The sequence below is a fragment of the Lycorma delicatula genome, chromosome 3 (genome assembly GCF_047948215.1).
Source record: "Lycorma delicatula isolate Av1 chromosome 3, ASM4794821v1, whole genome shotgun sequence".
Classification (NCBI taxonomy): Eukaryota; Metazoa; Arthropoda; class Insecta; order Hemiptera; family Fulgoridae; genus Lycorma; species Lycorma delicatula.
In genome coordinates, this window is record NC_134457.1 from 120350553 (window position 1) to 120367740 (window position 17188).

At 29.6% G+C, this 17188-nt stretch overlaps 1 protein-coding gene across 4 annotated transcripts in view; it reads left to right on the plus strand.

The window, feature by feature from the left end:
- LOC142321948 (histone-lysine N-methyltransferase, H3 lysine-79 specific-like) overlaps nt 1–17188 on the plus strand; it is a 190223-nt gene that overhangs the window by 139550 nt on the left and 33485 nt on the right. For all 4 annotated transcript variants that reach the window (XM_075360491.1, XM_075360492.1, XM_075360494.1 and 1 more), the window contains exons 11-19: nt 260–475; nt 2089–2327; nt 3991–4197; nt 7556–7909; nt 10174–10872; nt 11591–11734; nt 12405–12560; nt 14453–14679; nt 15562–15836. In XM_075360491.1, the coding sequence (XP_075216606.1) occupies nt 260–475; nt 2089–2327; nt 3991–4197; nt 7556–7909; nt 10174–10872; nt 11591–11734; nt 12405–12560; nt 14453–14679; nt 15562–15836 (2517 nt within the window). The remainder of the gene's footprint in view (nt 1–259; nt 476–2088; nt 2328–3990; nt 4198–7555; nt 7910–10173; nt 10873–11590; nt 11735–12404; nt 12561–14452; nt 14680–15561; nt 15837–17188) is intronic.

Below are 17188 nucleotides of genomic sequence, written 5' to 3' on the forward strand. Positions count from 1 at the left end.
CACACAAAATAATTTTGATATGTGCACCACTAATATTGACTTGTAATGTCTTACTGTATAATTTTACATGCCTATAATCAAGTGGCAGAAGGTTGATTGTGGTTGCGAATACTTTCAAGTGTTGCAATATCTCCTTTGCAATGGTAATATTCTGTTTTAATAATGAATTATATGGTACGTTACCCATGATATTACATTTTTCATTAAGTTTTCAAAGAATATATTCAGAAAAATGAAGCAAACATTTAACATTTTTTAGGTAGAGGAAGGACACGGCAAACAAAGAAAAAGTTACGCAGGAAGCTTCCCCGTGCTGGAAAACCACCACCAGCTTCAGTTCCTCCTGCACCAGCACCAAGAAGCCAAGGTCGTCGTACAAAGTCAAGACCAAAACGAGGAAAACCAAAAAAAGCTATCAAAATCAATGGTTTGGATCTGTTGCACAGTCAGACTTTGTTGAGCACTTCTCCTCAAGGTATGTCAATGTACATTTTCTTTTCTTTTTAAATGTAAAAATGTAGATGGGGAGCAACAGTCTCTGATATATGTGTTACTACAGTGTTATGTTTTGGTAAATAAATGATTATGAGAGGGTAGAAGTAAAATACAACTTATCAGTTCTGCTAAATTCAACTCAATAAGGAAATTTAGTGATATTGAGAATCAGGTAGTTAATCAATCATTAATTAAAAATTAGAGTTAAAGCGGTTTATAATTTTAAGCTAAATTGAGTTTAGATTAATTAGTTAATCAATAATTAGAAAATAAATGTATTATAACATTAAAATTATAACATTCATGTATTTAAATTATAACATTAAAATTATAACATTATGTATTTAAATTCCTAAACCCTGGACCCACACAAACAGAAACATTCTCTTACTAGGAGTTGTTTTTGGATTCTTACCTTTACAGGCTATTAAAAAACAATTTCTGTTTTTAGAAAATTAAAGATTAATATAGAAGTAGAAAATTTGTATTGGCCATTGCAGAACAAAACAAGTATGTATAGTTAACCAAATTTTGTTACATGAATTTGAATTCATGTATAAATTATCTCATCTGATAAATTAGTGAGAAAAATCAGTTTTAAATGAGAATATTTATGTTGAATTTCAATGGAGAATATTAGTTTTATTTAAGATAATAATAAATATGAAAGTGAAATATGTGTCCTTATTAGGAGAGCAACAATTACTCTTTAAATACAACATTTTAATGTTTTTTAAAAAAGAGAAAAAAATTACAGCATAAAAAAATTAAATTATGATTAAAAATTCATTGGTGAATAGTTTACTGAGTAAATGAAAATCAGAGTTCTGTATTGTAAATGATAAGGAAAGGAATTAAGATTGCCTTTCTTGTTAAATAATGATTTGTTTCTTCCTAAAAATTAGCAAAACAGATGATCATAAAGAAAACATGGCGTATTACTTATTCTCAAAACTAATTTATTCCAACTAATTATTTTTGTACTGGTGCATAAAATAAAACATTTAACTGTGGGTCACAATTCCCTTGTGACTCCACATACCTAACCTAATACTTCTTCCATTACTGGAAATATTTATAATAGTCCTTTTTTGGAGTGGTTATCAGCTATGGTGTGTGCATTTAGATTTTATGTATTTATGGTAAACTAATGGTAACTAATAATAATAATAAATCTAATAACTAGTTGAATTTTTAAACTTTGGATATCATTAAACTATTGGCAAAAATAGATTAATACCATTGTTCAATACATTTTGTGACAATGCAGAAAACTACAAAAAAAAGTGACTAGCATCTGTTTAACACAATCAATGGTCACTAGATAAAAATTTGTATACATTTAAATAATTTTTAAGAAAAAAGTATGGTTAGGTTCTCTTATAACAGAAAACTTGTATAGTGTAATTTGGAATTTATTAAAATTAATTTTTTTAAATATGACAGTGTGTGTCACTGCTGTTTGAGATTGAATAAATATATGACTTTCATGTTTTCCTTAAAAAATAAAATTAGTGAATAAAGATTATCATGAAACTTGATTAAATTTTCTATTCATTTAGTTTATTAATTTTTTTTTTTTTTTTTTTATAGCCATTGGTAAGAAATTACCACCAGCGCCTGGCTGTGTAGACCAGCAGTTGACATCATTGACTGCAGATGTTGCTCGCCCAGTCCATTCAGAATTAGAGATTCCTCCTGCTCCAGCTGACACACCGTATGCTTTGCAAATATTACTTGACCTATATAGGCAGCAGTTTATGGCTATGGTTGATTTAATGAAGAATGAAAATTATAAGACTAGTGTTAACGATCAGATCACAAAGGAAAAGGTAAGTAGATCAAATATTTGTATTAAATCAGAATTGTTTGTTAAAAATTATTTTTTTTTTTTTTTAGTGTTTTTATAAAAATAAAATGTTTATTTGTAATTATTTAAAATAACTGTTAAAACATATGTTGTGCTTATAATTTAGTTATGATCATCTTTCAGTTGTTATGGTCTTTCAATCAAGTTCAAGTCCTAGTTTGATTGAATTATTTACTTTTTCTTATTTTTATTATTAGTAATAAATATATATATATATATATATATATATATATATATATATATACACCCAAGGCTTTTAAATAAGGTAATGAGACTAGCTTTTTTTAGCAGTCAAAAGTGGCAAAACTGTAAAGTTACTAGTAAACATATGGTTATATGAAGAGCTGATTTATGTTAGGTATTAATATTTTTAGTCTATTGTTGCCACGTGAGATGTAAATAAACTTTGTGAAATGAGTTTTTGTTGTGCGTTACAAAAATGAGTGATACTAATTATGAGCAGAGCATTGTGCAATCAAGTTTTGTATTAAACTTCATGAGAATGCTGCTGAAACTTTTTCAAAATTGAAAAGCACGAATGGAAGTGACGCTCTGTCATGAGCCCAAAGTCTTTAGGTGATTTAAAGCATTTTCAGATGGCTGGGAATCGGTGGTGGACGATCCATGTACTGAAAGACCATTAACATCAAGAAGTGACAACAATGTTGAACGAAGCAGAGACTTGATACAGTGTGACTGGCAATTAACTGTCAGAATGATTGCAGAAAAATTGAATTTGAACCATACCACAGTCCATAAAATTTTGACAAACAAATTGGAGGTGAAAGAAGTTTGTGCAAAATTGGTCTCAAGAAACCTCACTGTTGGACAGAAAAACAACAGGGTAGAAGTGTGCCTGCAATCTTGTAGGGCGAATTGAAACTGATCCTGATTTTCTAAAAAAAAAAAATGTTATTATTGGTGATGAATCTTGGATATTTGAGTATGACCCAGAAACAAAATGCCAGGACAAGAAGTGGCACACTTCAAACTCACCATGTCCCAAAAAACAAAAATGAGTAAATAAAAAATCAAAACCAAGCTAATTTATTTCTTCGATAGTAATGGAATTGTCCGTAAGGAGTTTTTGCCTACAGGACAGACTGTAAATCAATATGTATACAGAGAAATTCTTGCAGTACTGTGAAGAAGAGTTGCCCGTGTGAGACGAGCCATCAAAGACAACTGGAGCTGCATCATGGCAATGCACCTTGTCACCTTGCACTCTCAGTCAATGAGTTTTTGGCAAAGAAAAGCATTCCTGTAGTTCCTCAACCACCTTATTCACCGACTTGAGTTCTTGCGACTTTTTCCTGTTCCCGACTAAAAAAACACCTCAAAGGACACCATTTTGGAATAGTAGAAAACATTAAAAAAAAAAAAAATGTAACTGACCATCTGAACCATCTGACCATCTGCTTCATAGCAGTTCCAACACTGCTATGAAGAATGGGAAAACCATTTGAAGCGTTGTAAGGCTTCCCAAGGGAACTATTTTGAAGGTGATAGAGTCCATGTATAATTTGATTGTAAATAAAAAGTTTTTCTGACCCAGTCTCATTACTTTATTTGCTGACCTTGTGTATATGTTGTGTGTATGTTTATAATACCTTTATTGATTTCAGGAACGGAATCAGAAATTGATGAGTAGAGCAGCACAGTTAGAGAAACAGATAAAAGTATTGATTGATGATAGTGTTGCATTGCTTAAAACTAGGATGACTGAACTCGGTATTAATGCAACATCTCCTAGTGATCTTCTCTCCAAAGCTAAAGAAATAGTATTAAGGCACAAAGATTTGCAGGCTAAAGTTACCAGATTGCAGGCTCAGGTGATTTAAATATTTTTATCTTTTTATTTATTTTTAACTCTTTAGTTTTCTCAGAAACAAAAATTGGTTTACTTTACGATAGTAAGTGCATCAACCTAAGTTCATTTTCTATTAAATAAAGTAGTCTTGGTTTTTCCTTACCATGTAATATGTTTGTTATTCATGACTATACATTTGTGTTAACAAGATGTTAAAACATCAGGAAAAATTTTCTTTCTCTTTTAATAGAAGAAAATATTTGTTTTATATTTGTAATTTTTTTAACTTAATTTGTGTTTATAACATTTTTAAAACTTTTCAATAAATTTTACATTAATTGTAAAATAATTATAATTAGTATGTGTAATAATTATACCATCTGCATCTAAAAAAGCAGAAACCAGTCTGGATGAATTTTGAATTTTACTTTATTTAGATGATTTTGTTATATTCAATTAAATAGCGATTTCATTATTTTCAATAACTTTTACATTATTGGAAATAAAAAAACTTTTATTTAAAAAAAAATAACAATGCGAATTTTTTCTGCAATTTTGGTTAGACATTTTTATCTAATGTAAATCATTCAATGACTAATTAGGAAAAAGTCAGTTGTCATTCTTATTAGATGTTTGTATATTTTTAATTACATTTTTATGAGAAATTTTATATTACTTTTTTAATATTTGTTCATCTTGTTCACGGTTGTCATTTGTTAAACACTTAAACCTAATTAATCCTAGGAGGCTACTCAACAAACTATAACATAATACTACACATTTCTTTATAGATTTATGTATATATATAATTTTTTTTTTACTAAAGCTAACCGATTCATATTGGACAATAATAATCTACTTAGAAACTAAGGACTTAATGGCATATTGGCAATTCATCCAGAGGTCCCAGGTTCAAATCCCAGTCAGGCTTGGCATTTTCACACATGCTAAAAATCGTTCATCTCATCCGTGGTCCTGGAGGTTAAAAAAAAAAAAAGACTAAGGACTTTCTATGCATCCATATAGAACTATTAAGAACCCATTATGTTCACTTAAAACTGCTTACTATATCAACATAAAATTAATATGAATTTGCTCTATGAAAACTTAAACTGGTGTGGAAACAATGATTGAAGAATGGAGGTGGAGTATGCCATGATTAGATAAGTCAAAATAAGGAAGTAAATCCAAAGGAGTAATCGATCCCCTTGGAGCTAACAGTACCAAATAAGAAAATCTTATACAACTTAAGAAGGATCATGGTGAATGGCCCAGCCTGATCCTTTGGAATCGTGGATAATTAAAGTTTTAGCTGAGATACTTGTAGTCTTTTTGATAAAGAACAAGAAGATCGTAAAGCTACAGGAACAGGAATGTGAAAAATAAGGAAAGAACAGACCATTATAGTATAAAAGTGCATATTTCCCAGTTGGAGAGCTTAAGTTATGGGTATGATGCTGTACAAAACCTTGATTAAATTGGATTACTGAAAGAAATGGTAGGATCAAGAAGATATTCATTTAGCTGTACTCAGTTTTTTGGGCTCTGTTTTTTAACTGCGTGTACAGCTAGATTTTTTTGGTTGAGAAGGTTGTCATTCATAAAATATAACACGATGTAACATCCTGCTAAAAAGCATCAGTTCATTAATTTTTCTGATGAACTGATAAAAAAAATTCATATAAAATAAATTCATTAAAATTTTTTCCTTAAAATAAATTCTTTTAAGAATAGTACTCCTTTGTACACTATATACAAATATATTTATTTTATTAGATCAACCAAAATACAGATTAAATAAAGTAGGATAACTTAGCTTATTCCATTATATATAATATGCAGAAGCACTTTCATGATTTACTTGCATCATCAGCTGTGTTATATATTCATCTCACAAATTACATTACAAACGTCGTAAAATATTATGCATATATTTATTTTATTTAAATTTAAAACCTTTAATCTTTTTATTTTAAACCTTTATTCAGTTAAATTAAAAATTAAAACAAAATTTGAAAATGAATAAAATTAACATTAAAAATTAAATTGTAAAAATGTTTACATAAGTAAAAATGTGACATCAAGACATAAAATCTAATTAAAATTAAAATCAAAATCAAATAAAAATAATTTTAAGTAAAGCAGTTATGCAGTTATCCATTTAACTGAACTTATTTTAGTAAAGTAAGTTACTTTAAAGTAAACTTTACTTAAATAAAGTAAGTACTTTACTTAAAATTATTTTTAGGTGATTTTAAAATTTTTGATTTTTAATTAAAAAAAAAAAAAAAAAAATTTTTAAATAGATGCCTTGACATCATATTTTTGGGTATGTAAAAATCTTTATGATTTAATTTCACTGTTAAATTTTCAACAGTGGTGTCCATTAAATCTTTTGATTAAGTTAAGTTAAGGTCCAGAGCTTACTAAAACCTATTTTCTAATGAATAAGTGGTGCTGGTTTATTACATAAAATAACATTGAAAATAATAAATATTCAGTAATATGTTTACAGTGTTTTAAATTATGAAAGTTGTGTTAAGGTTGTACAACATTCAGAAAAATTGGGAACTGGTAGTGTAAAGTAGTAGATTAATTCTCATCTAGGTGGAATTTTTTAAAGGGCACATAAAATTAAAAGTGAAGGTATTTTGTTCATGGATGTGGATAACTGTCACTGTAAATTCTAGTGACAATCAGTTATTGATGCAATTAACTTTTATAATTTATTTCAAATTGCTTTCTTAGACCTTGAATTTTTGTTTGTAGACTTTTATCTAATATTTCATTGTTATCTGGCTGTGTTTGGTTCTGAGGAGAAAGGAATTGATTTCTTATTCTGCAACTACATCTAGTACTGTTCTTTATAGGGTTATATAGGCTTTATGGGCTGAAATTGTAGTTAATAAATTTAATAAAATTTTTGCAATGTTAAACTTTTAAAGTCTTCAGTTTTTGTGTAAACTTTTAAAGTAACTTTAAATTAAATAGTTTATTTTAAACTGTAGTTCAAGAATGAACATTTGCAATGCTTATTTATAAGTCTGTATCCTTATTAGGCATTTGTTTGTAATTGCTTTACTTATTACAAAGTGAGGTCCTGCCTAAAATTTAAGTCTTGTCTTCTGTGACTAAAACACGTCATTCTTGAGTGTTAGGTCTTCAAAGGTAATGCTTCCAAATATCTTGAGCCAGTTTGTAAGTGTGGATATTCCTCTTGGTGGTTTTACTGATACTGAACTGAATAGTCTAAGATACGGTTTCTGGTAGGGCACGATAAGCCTTAAGGCTGATGTGCCCTGGAGAATATCTCCTTTTCCGCTTTAAATAAATAAATAATCCTTGCTGAGGATTATAAGTATTTTGTCTTGTTATTGCAGGTGACAACAATAGAAGATCAGCAGACTCGATTAGTAGCAGACAGGCAGGCAGAACGCGCGGCTCTAGCTGCAGCAGCAGCGGCGGCGGCAGCAGCAGCTGCTGAACGAAATAATAATAACCACAGTAATAACAGCAATAATACTAGTAATAACAATAATAGTAATGACACTGCACAAGTGGTAGCAGTAAATGGCAAGACACATAATAACAATAACAATTCTCTTACTCAAGAACAGTTACTTAAAGAGATATTTGCCACAATGACACAACATAAGAAGCTTCAGTCACATGTTAACCGTCTTGAATCTGAACTTAATCAGCTTGAAAAACAGGCTGCTGCAGTGCCGCCAAATGTAAGTAATATAGCGGTAGAATCATTTTGTGTTATGATGAGAAGTAGACTAAACTGGAGTTAATGTTAATAATACTTTACTGAATATTTAAGATTTAGGCAAGGTTAGAGTCATTAATGCAATTTTTTTTTAATATTAATAGGAAATTTAATAAAATGATGTTAAACTAGAGTCTTCAAAGATCCATCGAGATTATTTGGTCCGTCAAATTGTTCATCAACAAAGTGTGGCACACTTTGTGATTTTTAAAGTGAATTATAATGTAATGTATCTGCTAAAAGTGAGATTAGAACATTAATTAAAAAATTTCTTTCAGTGTGTGGAACAAGGTATCCCACTTTTGCCTTTTATTTCTCATTTAAATTGATGAATTTAGAAAGTAGTTTAATACAAGGTAGGGCTGTCATATAGACTTAATGTCAATCTTCTATTAAGACATTGCAAATTTATTCTTTAAAAATTGTTAGATTTATCTTTTTGTTGATTGGTATTTAAGTAGAAATAGACTGATAAAAAAGAAAAGACTAGTTTTTTGAATTTTAAAATATATTTAATATAAATATTCGATATTTCAATTAAGTTATAATTAGTCAATAATACCCTAATTGAAAATATTAACTATATGTTTCTTAGGAATGAAAAAATTAAATAAATGACAATTTTATCAAGGTCTAATTTTCTTTAATTTAGACTTGAAATTGTTTTATACCATCCCTTTTGTTTGTTAATTACTTAATTTTTTAAAAGTGTTATAAGATTATGATAAATACAAATAGAATCATGTAACCATATTTTTGTTTCACTAGCTTTATTGATAGTTTGTTTTTATTGTTTAGTATAATATAATTTTTATTGATAGTACCATTTATATTAGCATATCTAATGTTAAAGATATTTAATTCATCTAAAAAACTAATTCAAAACACTTTGATAAATATATACATTAAATAGTCAATCAGTGGATGAGTTGATTCCTTATAGAATTTTATTAATTTGTTCTACTCTTATAAAGATTAATTTGAAAAATTCTTCATTTATGGACTGAAGATTTTGTACGTTGAATGAAATTATATAAGTAATCTTTTAATGGATGAGCTATGGTTTTTAATAATGAACAGTTTTATGAATAAGTTTTTATTAAAAGTTTTTCTATATTCTTGTAAAGGTATAAAAATATTTAAATTATCTGTTACATCCGTATCCATGGTCATTATCTGTTGGTCCATAAGTGCATGGTAAACATTTGTCTTATAACTTGCAAAAATAATTTTTCTACCTTTTTACCATTTTCCAGGGTACTACTCCCAGGGATGTTCCACACATTGAAGCATTAGGTTGTAAAGATGCAGTTTACTATCTTACACAGAAATCTTTATCACTGAAGAATTTCTTGCTATTAAAAATGCTAATTTTCTCTTGGGGTTTTAGTCTTATTTTGTTTTAAATAAAAGTAACATTTTTTAAGAATATATGACCTATATTCATAAATTTTCTCAGAATTAAATTTTCTATTAAAGTTGCATTTGATTATTGCCAGTTAAAGAAGTTGACTTATACCAAACCTAAAAAGTAATGTCATTCTTTTTCTCAATATTTTTACCTTGCAAAATGTTTCTCAGAAACTACTGAAGATACAATTCTGGGACCCATTTAAAAAATGTTTCAGCTCAAAAAGACATATGAATCACTAATTTTGCCCCTATAATTAGTATCCCAAAAAGTTAAAATATTACATTACTTTACCTTTGAAGCACAACTAGGGAAGACATTATTTGCTAGTCGTGAAATGGTTATATGAACTTTTGCTTCAAACTATTCTCAGGAAGTTATCCCCATTACAATTTTTTTCTATAAATATAGATTCTATGTTTTGATTTATTTTAAGAATATTAGTGTGGGGTATATTTTTACTACTTTTTAAAAAAAATGTATTGTAATGACATTGAGAAGAAATATTTTACTCCTTTTATTCTTAACTACAATGCTGAATGCTAATGTAAACTTTTGTTTGAAACTTGGTTCTTGGTTGAAGTGAACTAGAGCAAGAATTAATGGGATATTTTTTGATTATTTTATTACATAGATAAATGACTAAAAAAAATTAATGCAGTTTAATATTCTTATTAGTTAGGAGTTACTGTTCGCCACCAATTTGGCCTTAGGATATGATTTAACTTTATATAAGCATTAACAATTTGGTATAGTAGTTAAAATGAAACTTTTGCCCATGTCATGTTTTTATATGGCTTACTTTGTTATTACAGGGTGTAGTCAAAGCAAATGGTCCTGTAGATAATCTTAAAGTGGCTGGTGTTAATTCAAAACCTGTAAGAAAATCCAGAGAACATCGGTCACGGTCACAAGACTGGCCAGATGTCCCAGATGTTGGGAAGATTGAGGAAAATAACCCTGAGATATTAGCTCAAAAAATTTTAGAGACAGGAAGACAGATTGAAGCAGGAAAGATTAGAGGTGAAGGTAGATGTCCTCCTCAACAACGAGAAGTACCACGTAGCAAACCTTCTCATCAACATCGTCCACCATCTATTACTTACACAAATAATCATAGAGCTCAAGAACCACCTAGAGTTGCTAATTTTGAGGATAGATTAAAAAGTATTATTACTACAGTCTTAAATGAAGATCAGCAAAATCGTAAACAGCAACAGCAGCAGCAGCAGCAGCAACAGCAACATCAGCAACAGCAACATCAGCAGCATCATAATGGTCATCTTCAGCAGCATCAACATAACCACAGTCACCATCAGCAGCATCACCAGCAGTCACAACATCAGCATCAAAATCAACTTCAACAACAAACACAACAGCATCATCATCATAATCAGAATCAGCATCAGCATCAAGGTGTTGTGCATCCTTCCAACTCATCTTCTGCACATAATTGGCATCCAAGGCCTGCAGCAATTAATTCTATACACGCTCAACAACCAGATTACACACAGGTATTAAGTAAATTTATTTTACTATCAATTTTAAATATATGTGAAGAATAACAAAATGAATGTGAGCAAATATTTATTCATTAATTTGATATATTTCTTTGAGATATGTTTGTTGGAAATAATGAAATTCTTGACATTTTACTCATTATAATAGATAATTTTTGTAAGTGAATATGTTTTATTTGCGGCTTTAGGACACACTGGTATTATTTGCTGTGTCATCTATTGTACAAATCTATTGTTGGTTTTAGAAACCTGCATCATCTTCTAGTTGTAAGTTCCAGACCTGATTTTATTTATGTGTATCTTTACCAGGGTTGTTATCTTGTCCATGTATTTACAGTGTCCTAGCTAATTTTTATTAGCTGTGACAATCCATTCCAATCTTTTTTATAAATGATATTACTAAATTAATTTCTTATCTTCATTTGAGAAAAGAAGCAGCTGTAATTGGACATCAGAATGTAGTTAAGAATAAGTAAATAATTTCTTCAGTGGAAATTATTATTGGCATAATATTTTATTTGTTATTGCAGTTTATTTTACTGTAGCTTGGTATAATTAAATTGCTATTTTTGATCAAGTATTCTTAAGAAGTGAGTTTTTTCTTTTTTATTAATTTTATTTTCTCCGTGTTAATTTTATATATGCAGTTACTTAAAGAATAGCATAACTTAACAAATTTTTATAACCGAAGAATTTCACATTGTTGTTTTAGGTATCACCTGCAAAATTAGCCTTAAGACGACATCTATCTCAAGAAAAATTAGCTGCTGCATCCCAGCAAGGTTTAGTAGCCACTCGTACTATAGGAGACCTTGTTAATGGTGAAATTGAAAGGACTCTAGAAATCTCTAATCAGGTCTGTTTTAAATGTTATGTGTTTATCAATATTTATTAATGATTATTTAAATAAAGTAGTTGATTAGAGCTCACCAACCAATTGACAGATATCTCATTGAGACATCTTATTTGATTCATCTTCAATTTTGGTTTTTAATTGTTATGTATACTATACTTAAAAAAAAAACACAAAACAAAGCATCTGATCTCTTTTATTTTCTGATCATGCTTAAATGACAATATGCTGCTTATATGCACAGACAGTAAATAATTTTACTAGTTTCAATGGAGATTACGTACATAATGACTTCAGATCTAGTTCCTTGCCAAGAGTTTCTTTCTTTCAATTAATTTTTAGCTGTTCTGTAAATAAGAAATGCATTTTATAGGATCAGCTACGAACGTCTTTTGGAACAACCAAATGTTTTTTCACATTTTTAAAATGGTAGAGTTAGTTTTTTTAAATTTGTATAGTTAAGTAGTAGCCATTCTAGCAAGGCACTTTTTCCTCTACTTACAGCTGTACATCCACTCCCCTTAGCAAGTGCCTTGCTATTATTGCTTGGCTATATGTAAATATCATTTTACTAAGTTGTATTTTTCATTATTAGTTTTGTTGTATCATCTTTTTAGTAAATAATATCTTTTTGTCTTTACATGATGTTTAATTGCTGTGTGTTTTCTTACAGAGTATAATAAATGCAGCTGTGGATATGAGCACCTCTGTAACTGCAACAACATCGAGCTCTGTTATGAACACAAATATACCTTTGAGAACAGAACGTGTAAGTCCTCAAGGATCTGCAAATACACGTACTGTTCGAGCCAATTTGACTCCTGTAACGGTGAGTTGTATGTTTTTCGTGTGAGTAGGTAATCAGTGGTTGTTTAATTTTGTATTATAATTTGTTTTAATACATAATTAAAACAAATTTTTTTAAAATTCATTATATGGATCATATAATGAATTTTAAGAAAAATTAGCTTTTGTATGTAAAAAGTGTAAATGTGTCTGTGATAAATGCATCTAGTTTATTTATAAATGTAAAACTTGAACAAAAAAAAAATCTTGCAGAAAAGATATTTATTTGTTTTTTTGCTATTTATTGAATTTGAATTTTTCTTGATTATGCCATAGTCAGGATTTTCGGCCTGTGAGAAAAACTCCTAGAAGGAAAGAAGAATGGATGTTCTGGTTTAAATTATATTAATGGTACTTTGTGACAAATTTGTGTTTGACAACAAAACATTAGAAATATTTTCGCTCCATTAAACAGCTGATTCTGTATTACACCAATCTTTTAATATTCTTGAGTTAAATAAAAAAATTACATTTTAATTTATAATGAAATCAAGTAAACTGGTTATGCAGTCTGATTATTGATGGGGAAAAATACTTTTAATTAGCTGAAGGAGAAAAAGGGAATTGAAGATGGTGGTGGACGATAGTGATCTTTATTTTAATTTTAAACATATTACCTATGCATATACAGGATCTGTCCTGAAAGTAAGGAGACTGAGTGTAGAAAACATTTTGTCTGACAAAATCTTTCAATATATTTAGTATTCTTCAAAATGAGAATCTTGGGCATCGAAACAGTAAGTTTCCCACTGTTTGTAGGCGTCTTGGAAGTCCTTTTCTGGAATCTCGTTTAGCACCTTTGTCACACCCCATTGGATGTTTTCCACAGTGTCATATTGATGCCCTTTTAACATGCGTTTCATTCTTGGAAACAGAAGGAGGAAGTCACAAGGAGAAAGTTTGGGGCTGTATGGTGGCTGGGGAAGCGTGGTTATGCCTTGTCTGGTCAAAAACTCCCTGACAGCGAGCAGTGTGTGCAACGGAGCGTTTTCGTGATGCAGAACCCATGTGTTGCATTTACGAATGTTCAGCGACAATTTTATGAACTTGCATTTTCAGAATCCCTAACTTTTCTGCAATCATACAGACACTTACAACACCAATTCGTGTTCAATAAAGCATACACACAATCAACATTAGCATCTGTAACCATCTACGACGGGCATCCGGATCGTTGTTTGTCATGGATATCTTAGCTGACTGTAAAGGCTTCGTGCCATTTGATTACTCACAATCTGCACATTGCATCATTGCTGCATATGCTGACTTGATCATGTAAAATATGTAGGGATTTCCTCTCTAAATACATTGTTGCTGTAATGTAGTGATGAAACCAGGTTATACTCTCAAGCCTGTCGATTCACTTGGACTGTTTAAAGCCGACTGACCTCATCATGTTGTGAAGCTGAAGGTTGCCCCAGTACCAGTTTCCTGGTTAAGCATATGTGCATGCAACACCACGACTTGTTTCCTTACTTTCAGGACATATCCTGTGTGACCAATGACAGTAGTAGATAATGATAGTATAATAAATAAATATCTCTCTCTCTCTCTCTCTCTCTCTCGTGTGTGTGTGTGTGTGTGTGTGTGTGTGTGTGTGTGTGTGTGTGTGTATGTGTAAATTGAGAGATAACACTACTCCACATTGTGTATTTATCAGTACAATTATGAGTTAGAGTATAACATGTTTCATATAAACGAAGTGTCAGTGGCTATTGTTAACTGTGCATTATAGCAAATAGTAATACTTTGATTTAATGATATAAAAAATATTAAATAATTTTTTTAATTGTACTTTTATATTACAACTATCATAGAAAAATAATCTTTGTTATAAACGTATTTTAAGATTTTACTTTTGTTTGATTTTTGTAGGTGAGCTCTACCACTGGAGAAAAGAGGTACACTCCAGTTGCTTTGCCAAGAGCAGATATTAAGCCTTACCATGAATCTTATTTTAATGATGTGAAACCTCCATCATATAATAATAATAATAATAATACTAGTAACAGTAGTAATAATAGTAGTAGTAACCACAATATCAGCAGTAACGGCATTCACCACAACAGTAGTACTAATAATACTCCAGAACCAGTTGAAGGGTTTGTATATTTATTTTTATCTTTCAATTATTGTGTATTTCTTTATTCCATTTTAATTTTAAATTTAAGGCAACTATTTTTTTCCTTTAATTTATTTGTTTAAACCATTTTGAATAGTTTAAACTACGATCATTTGTACAACTGCCAAATTTGTAATTTAATATCATATTCAAGTGCTATCATGAATTATTAAATTGTGTATTATATATGTTAACTATGTTTTCTAATTCTTTGTTTTGACTATTTGTTGAAAATGAAGAGAAAGTAGAACAGCTAAAAACAACTAGTAGCTAGCTGCCAGCAATGTAAGCAAAGAATTTTATTAAGAAAATTAGACAATTTTTTTTCTTTTTTGGGATTAGGAGCCTGGGTTCACTCTTCAGTTACTAGATAGGAAACAAGATTTGCCAAGTCAGTCCACAGTTTGCCTATACTGTGTACCAGGGAATTTCATTGGCTCTTCAGGTACTGCATCCTTACCACAGAGTGCCTAGCAGAGTTAGACCTGCATCTACAAAACTAATAGTATTGAAGAACGGATTAAAGATAAGCTGAAGGGATGGGTGGATGAGAAAGTTACATGTGTTTACCTTTATTATCCATTTTCTTTACCTTTATCACTGACCCAAGGTTTGAGATATCAGGGTAGATCATAGAAGTTCTATGATCTGAACCAGGTCTCTTGGTTGTTTTTACTTTGAGGAATAACAAATAGTATTAATGTCAGTAACAATGTTGTTAATGATTACTCTTCTAAAAAGAATTAGTCAAATGTAAAATTAGATTCAGTAACTTTATTAAATGTACAATAATAAATCATAATTTATATTGCACTGTAAAAAACAAAAAGAAAACTGATAATGAAATATTTTATTTTTGTAGGTTAGCTGCTACATTACATGCTAGAATATTAAATGGTCACAGTCAGGATAGAATAGTTACAGGTGATACAATTAAACAGGAAGATGAAATTATTACTAAAGGCTCATGTATGATGTACACCAGTCATTTAGAAGGAGACTCAACTGTAGAAATTAAAACTGAACCGGGAACATTAAAAAGATCATCTCCAATTCTGTTACATCACTCGCCTGAGAAGAAACCTCATCTTGATTCAACACTGTCACCTGATATAGCACCAACTCACACAGATGATGGTCAGTGTTAACTTTGTTTAATTTTTCTTAAATAATAATCTGAAAATGTATTTTAAAAAATGTATACACATGTATGTTGAATGTTCTTTCCAGAACATTGAATTTTTGGCTTCAATTGTTCAGGTATCCTTAATTATCAAGTAATTTCTAATTGTATTTTTTTATTTTGTAGAAGGTGTTATGTGTTATCATTTCTTCTATCTTCTGTTTATTTCTTCTATTTTTTTAAATATACAGCAGTATTTTTATGCTTACGTGAAATTAACTCTGTTTTTCAAATTTACCTGTATTTTTATAGTAAACAGATTTTTAAAATGTATTACCTTATTGATTGTACTAGTTTCAATGTAATAACAGATATATATTTAATATGATTGTAATTTGACATGAATGTGTCTGTGTATTGCCATGATTATAGATGATTGTATGTATGAATGTCCATTATAAATGGGTACACTTTCATAAAAACCATGGTAGCATTAAGAGTTAATAAATCTTTTTACCTTTTAACAAATAGTTAAACATTTTATGTTAAATATCTCTTTGTATGACTGTATTAACCTACAGAGTAATAATATGTTTATATATTGGGTATTCATGTTGAAAGTGGACGCTTAATTAGTTTGAACAACATTTTTTTACAAATAGAACCATTTATTTTGTATAAGACTTTGTTTAGGTAGTTTAAATGATGTTAATTATTTCAGTGCAGTCAATTAACACATTTTAATACATTTCAAGCCACCGTTTGTGGTAATTCTCATCAGTAGATAATGTTCATTTTATATTGCCACAGAGCGTCTTCTTAAAGAGGTTTCAATTAGTGAGATCTCAGGATTCTGTAGTCTTTTTACTGTGCTGCAGTATTTCTATTACAACCAACATCATGAGTATGACAAGTCATCACAATACTGTTTGAATCTATAGTGAGATATAAGAGAGCAAGATTGCATGCTCATCCTTTTGCGGCATTGAACTTTTGGACAATTTCTTTTGTTTAGGCTTCAACTTAAAAAACCAGTGTTAAAAATCTGGATCAGATTATTCATCTCTGAAATTAGTTATTATGTGCCTATTTTTTGAGACTTTAAGTGATTTGACAAAATTATAAAGATATTCAGTATTCCAGATCCAGTAGTTCTGACCATGGACATATTCACTAAGCTGGAAAATCAATGCCTCATCTATGAAAATGTTATATCAAAAATGCCATGTTGCCAAATTATTGAATCATCTAGTTTAACTGTTATCACATAATGTCATAGTTGAAAAATCTTTTATATCTGTAGAATTTTGAGATGCTTCTCTCAATAGTAAAATCTAAATCCAAATAATGTTTAGTACATAATTTA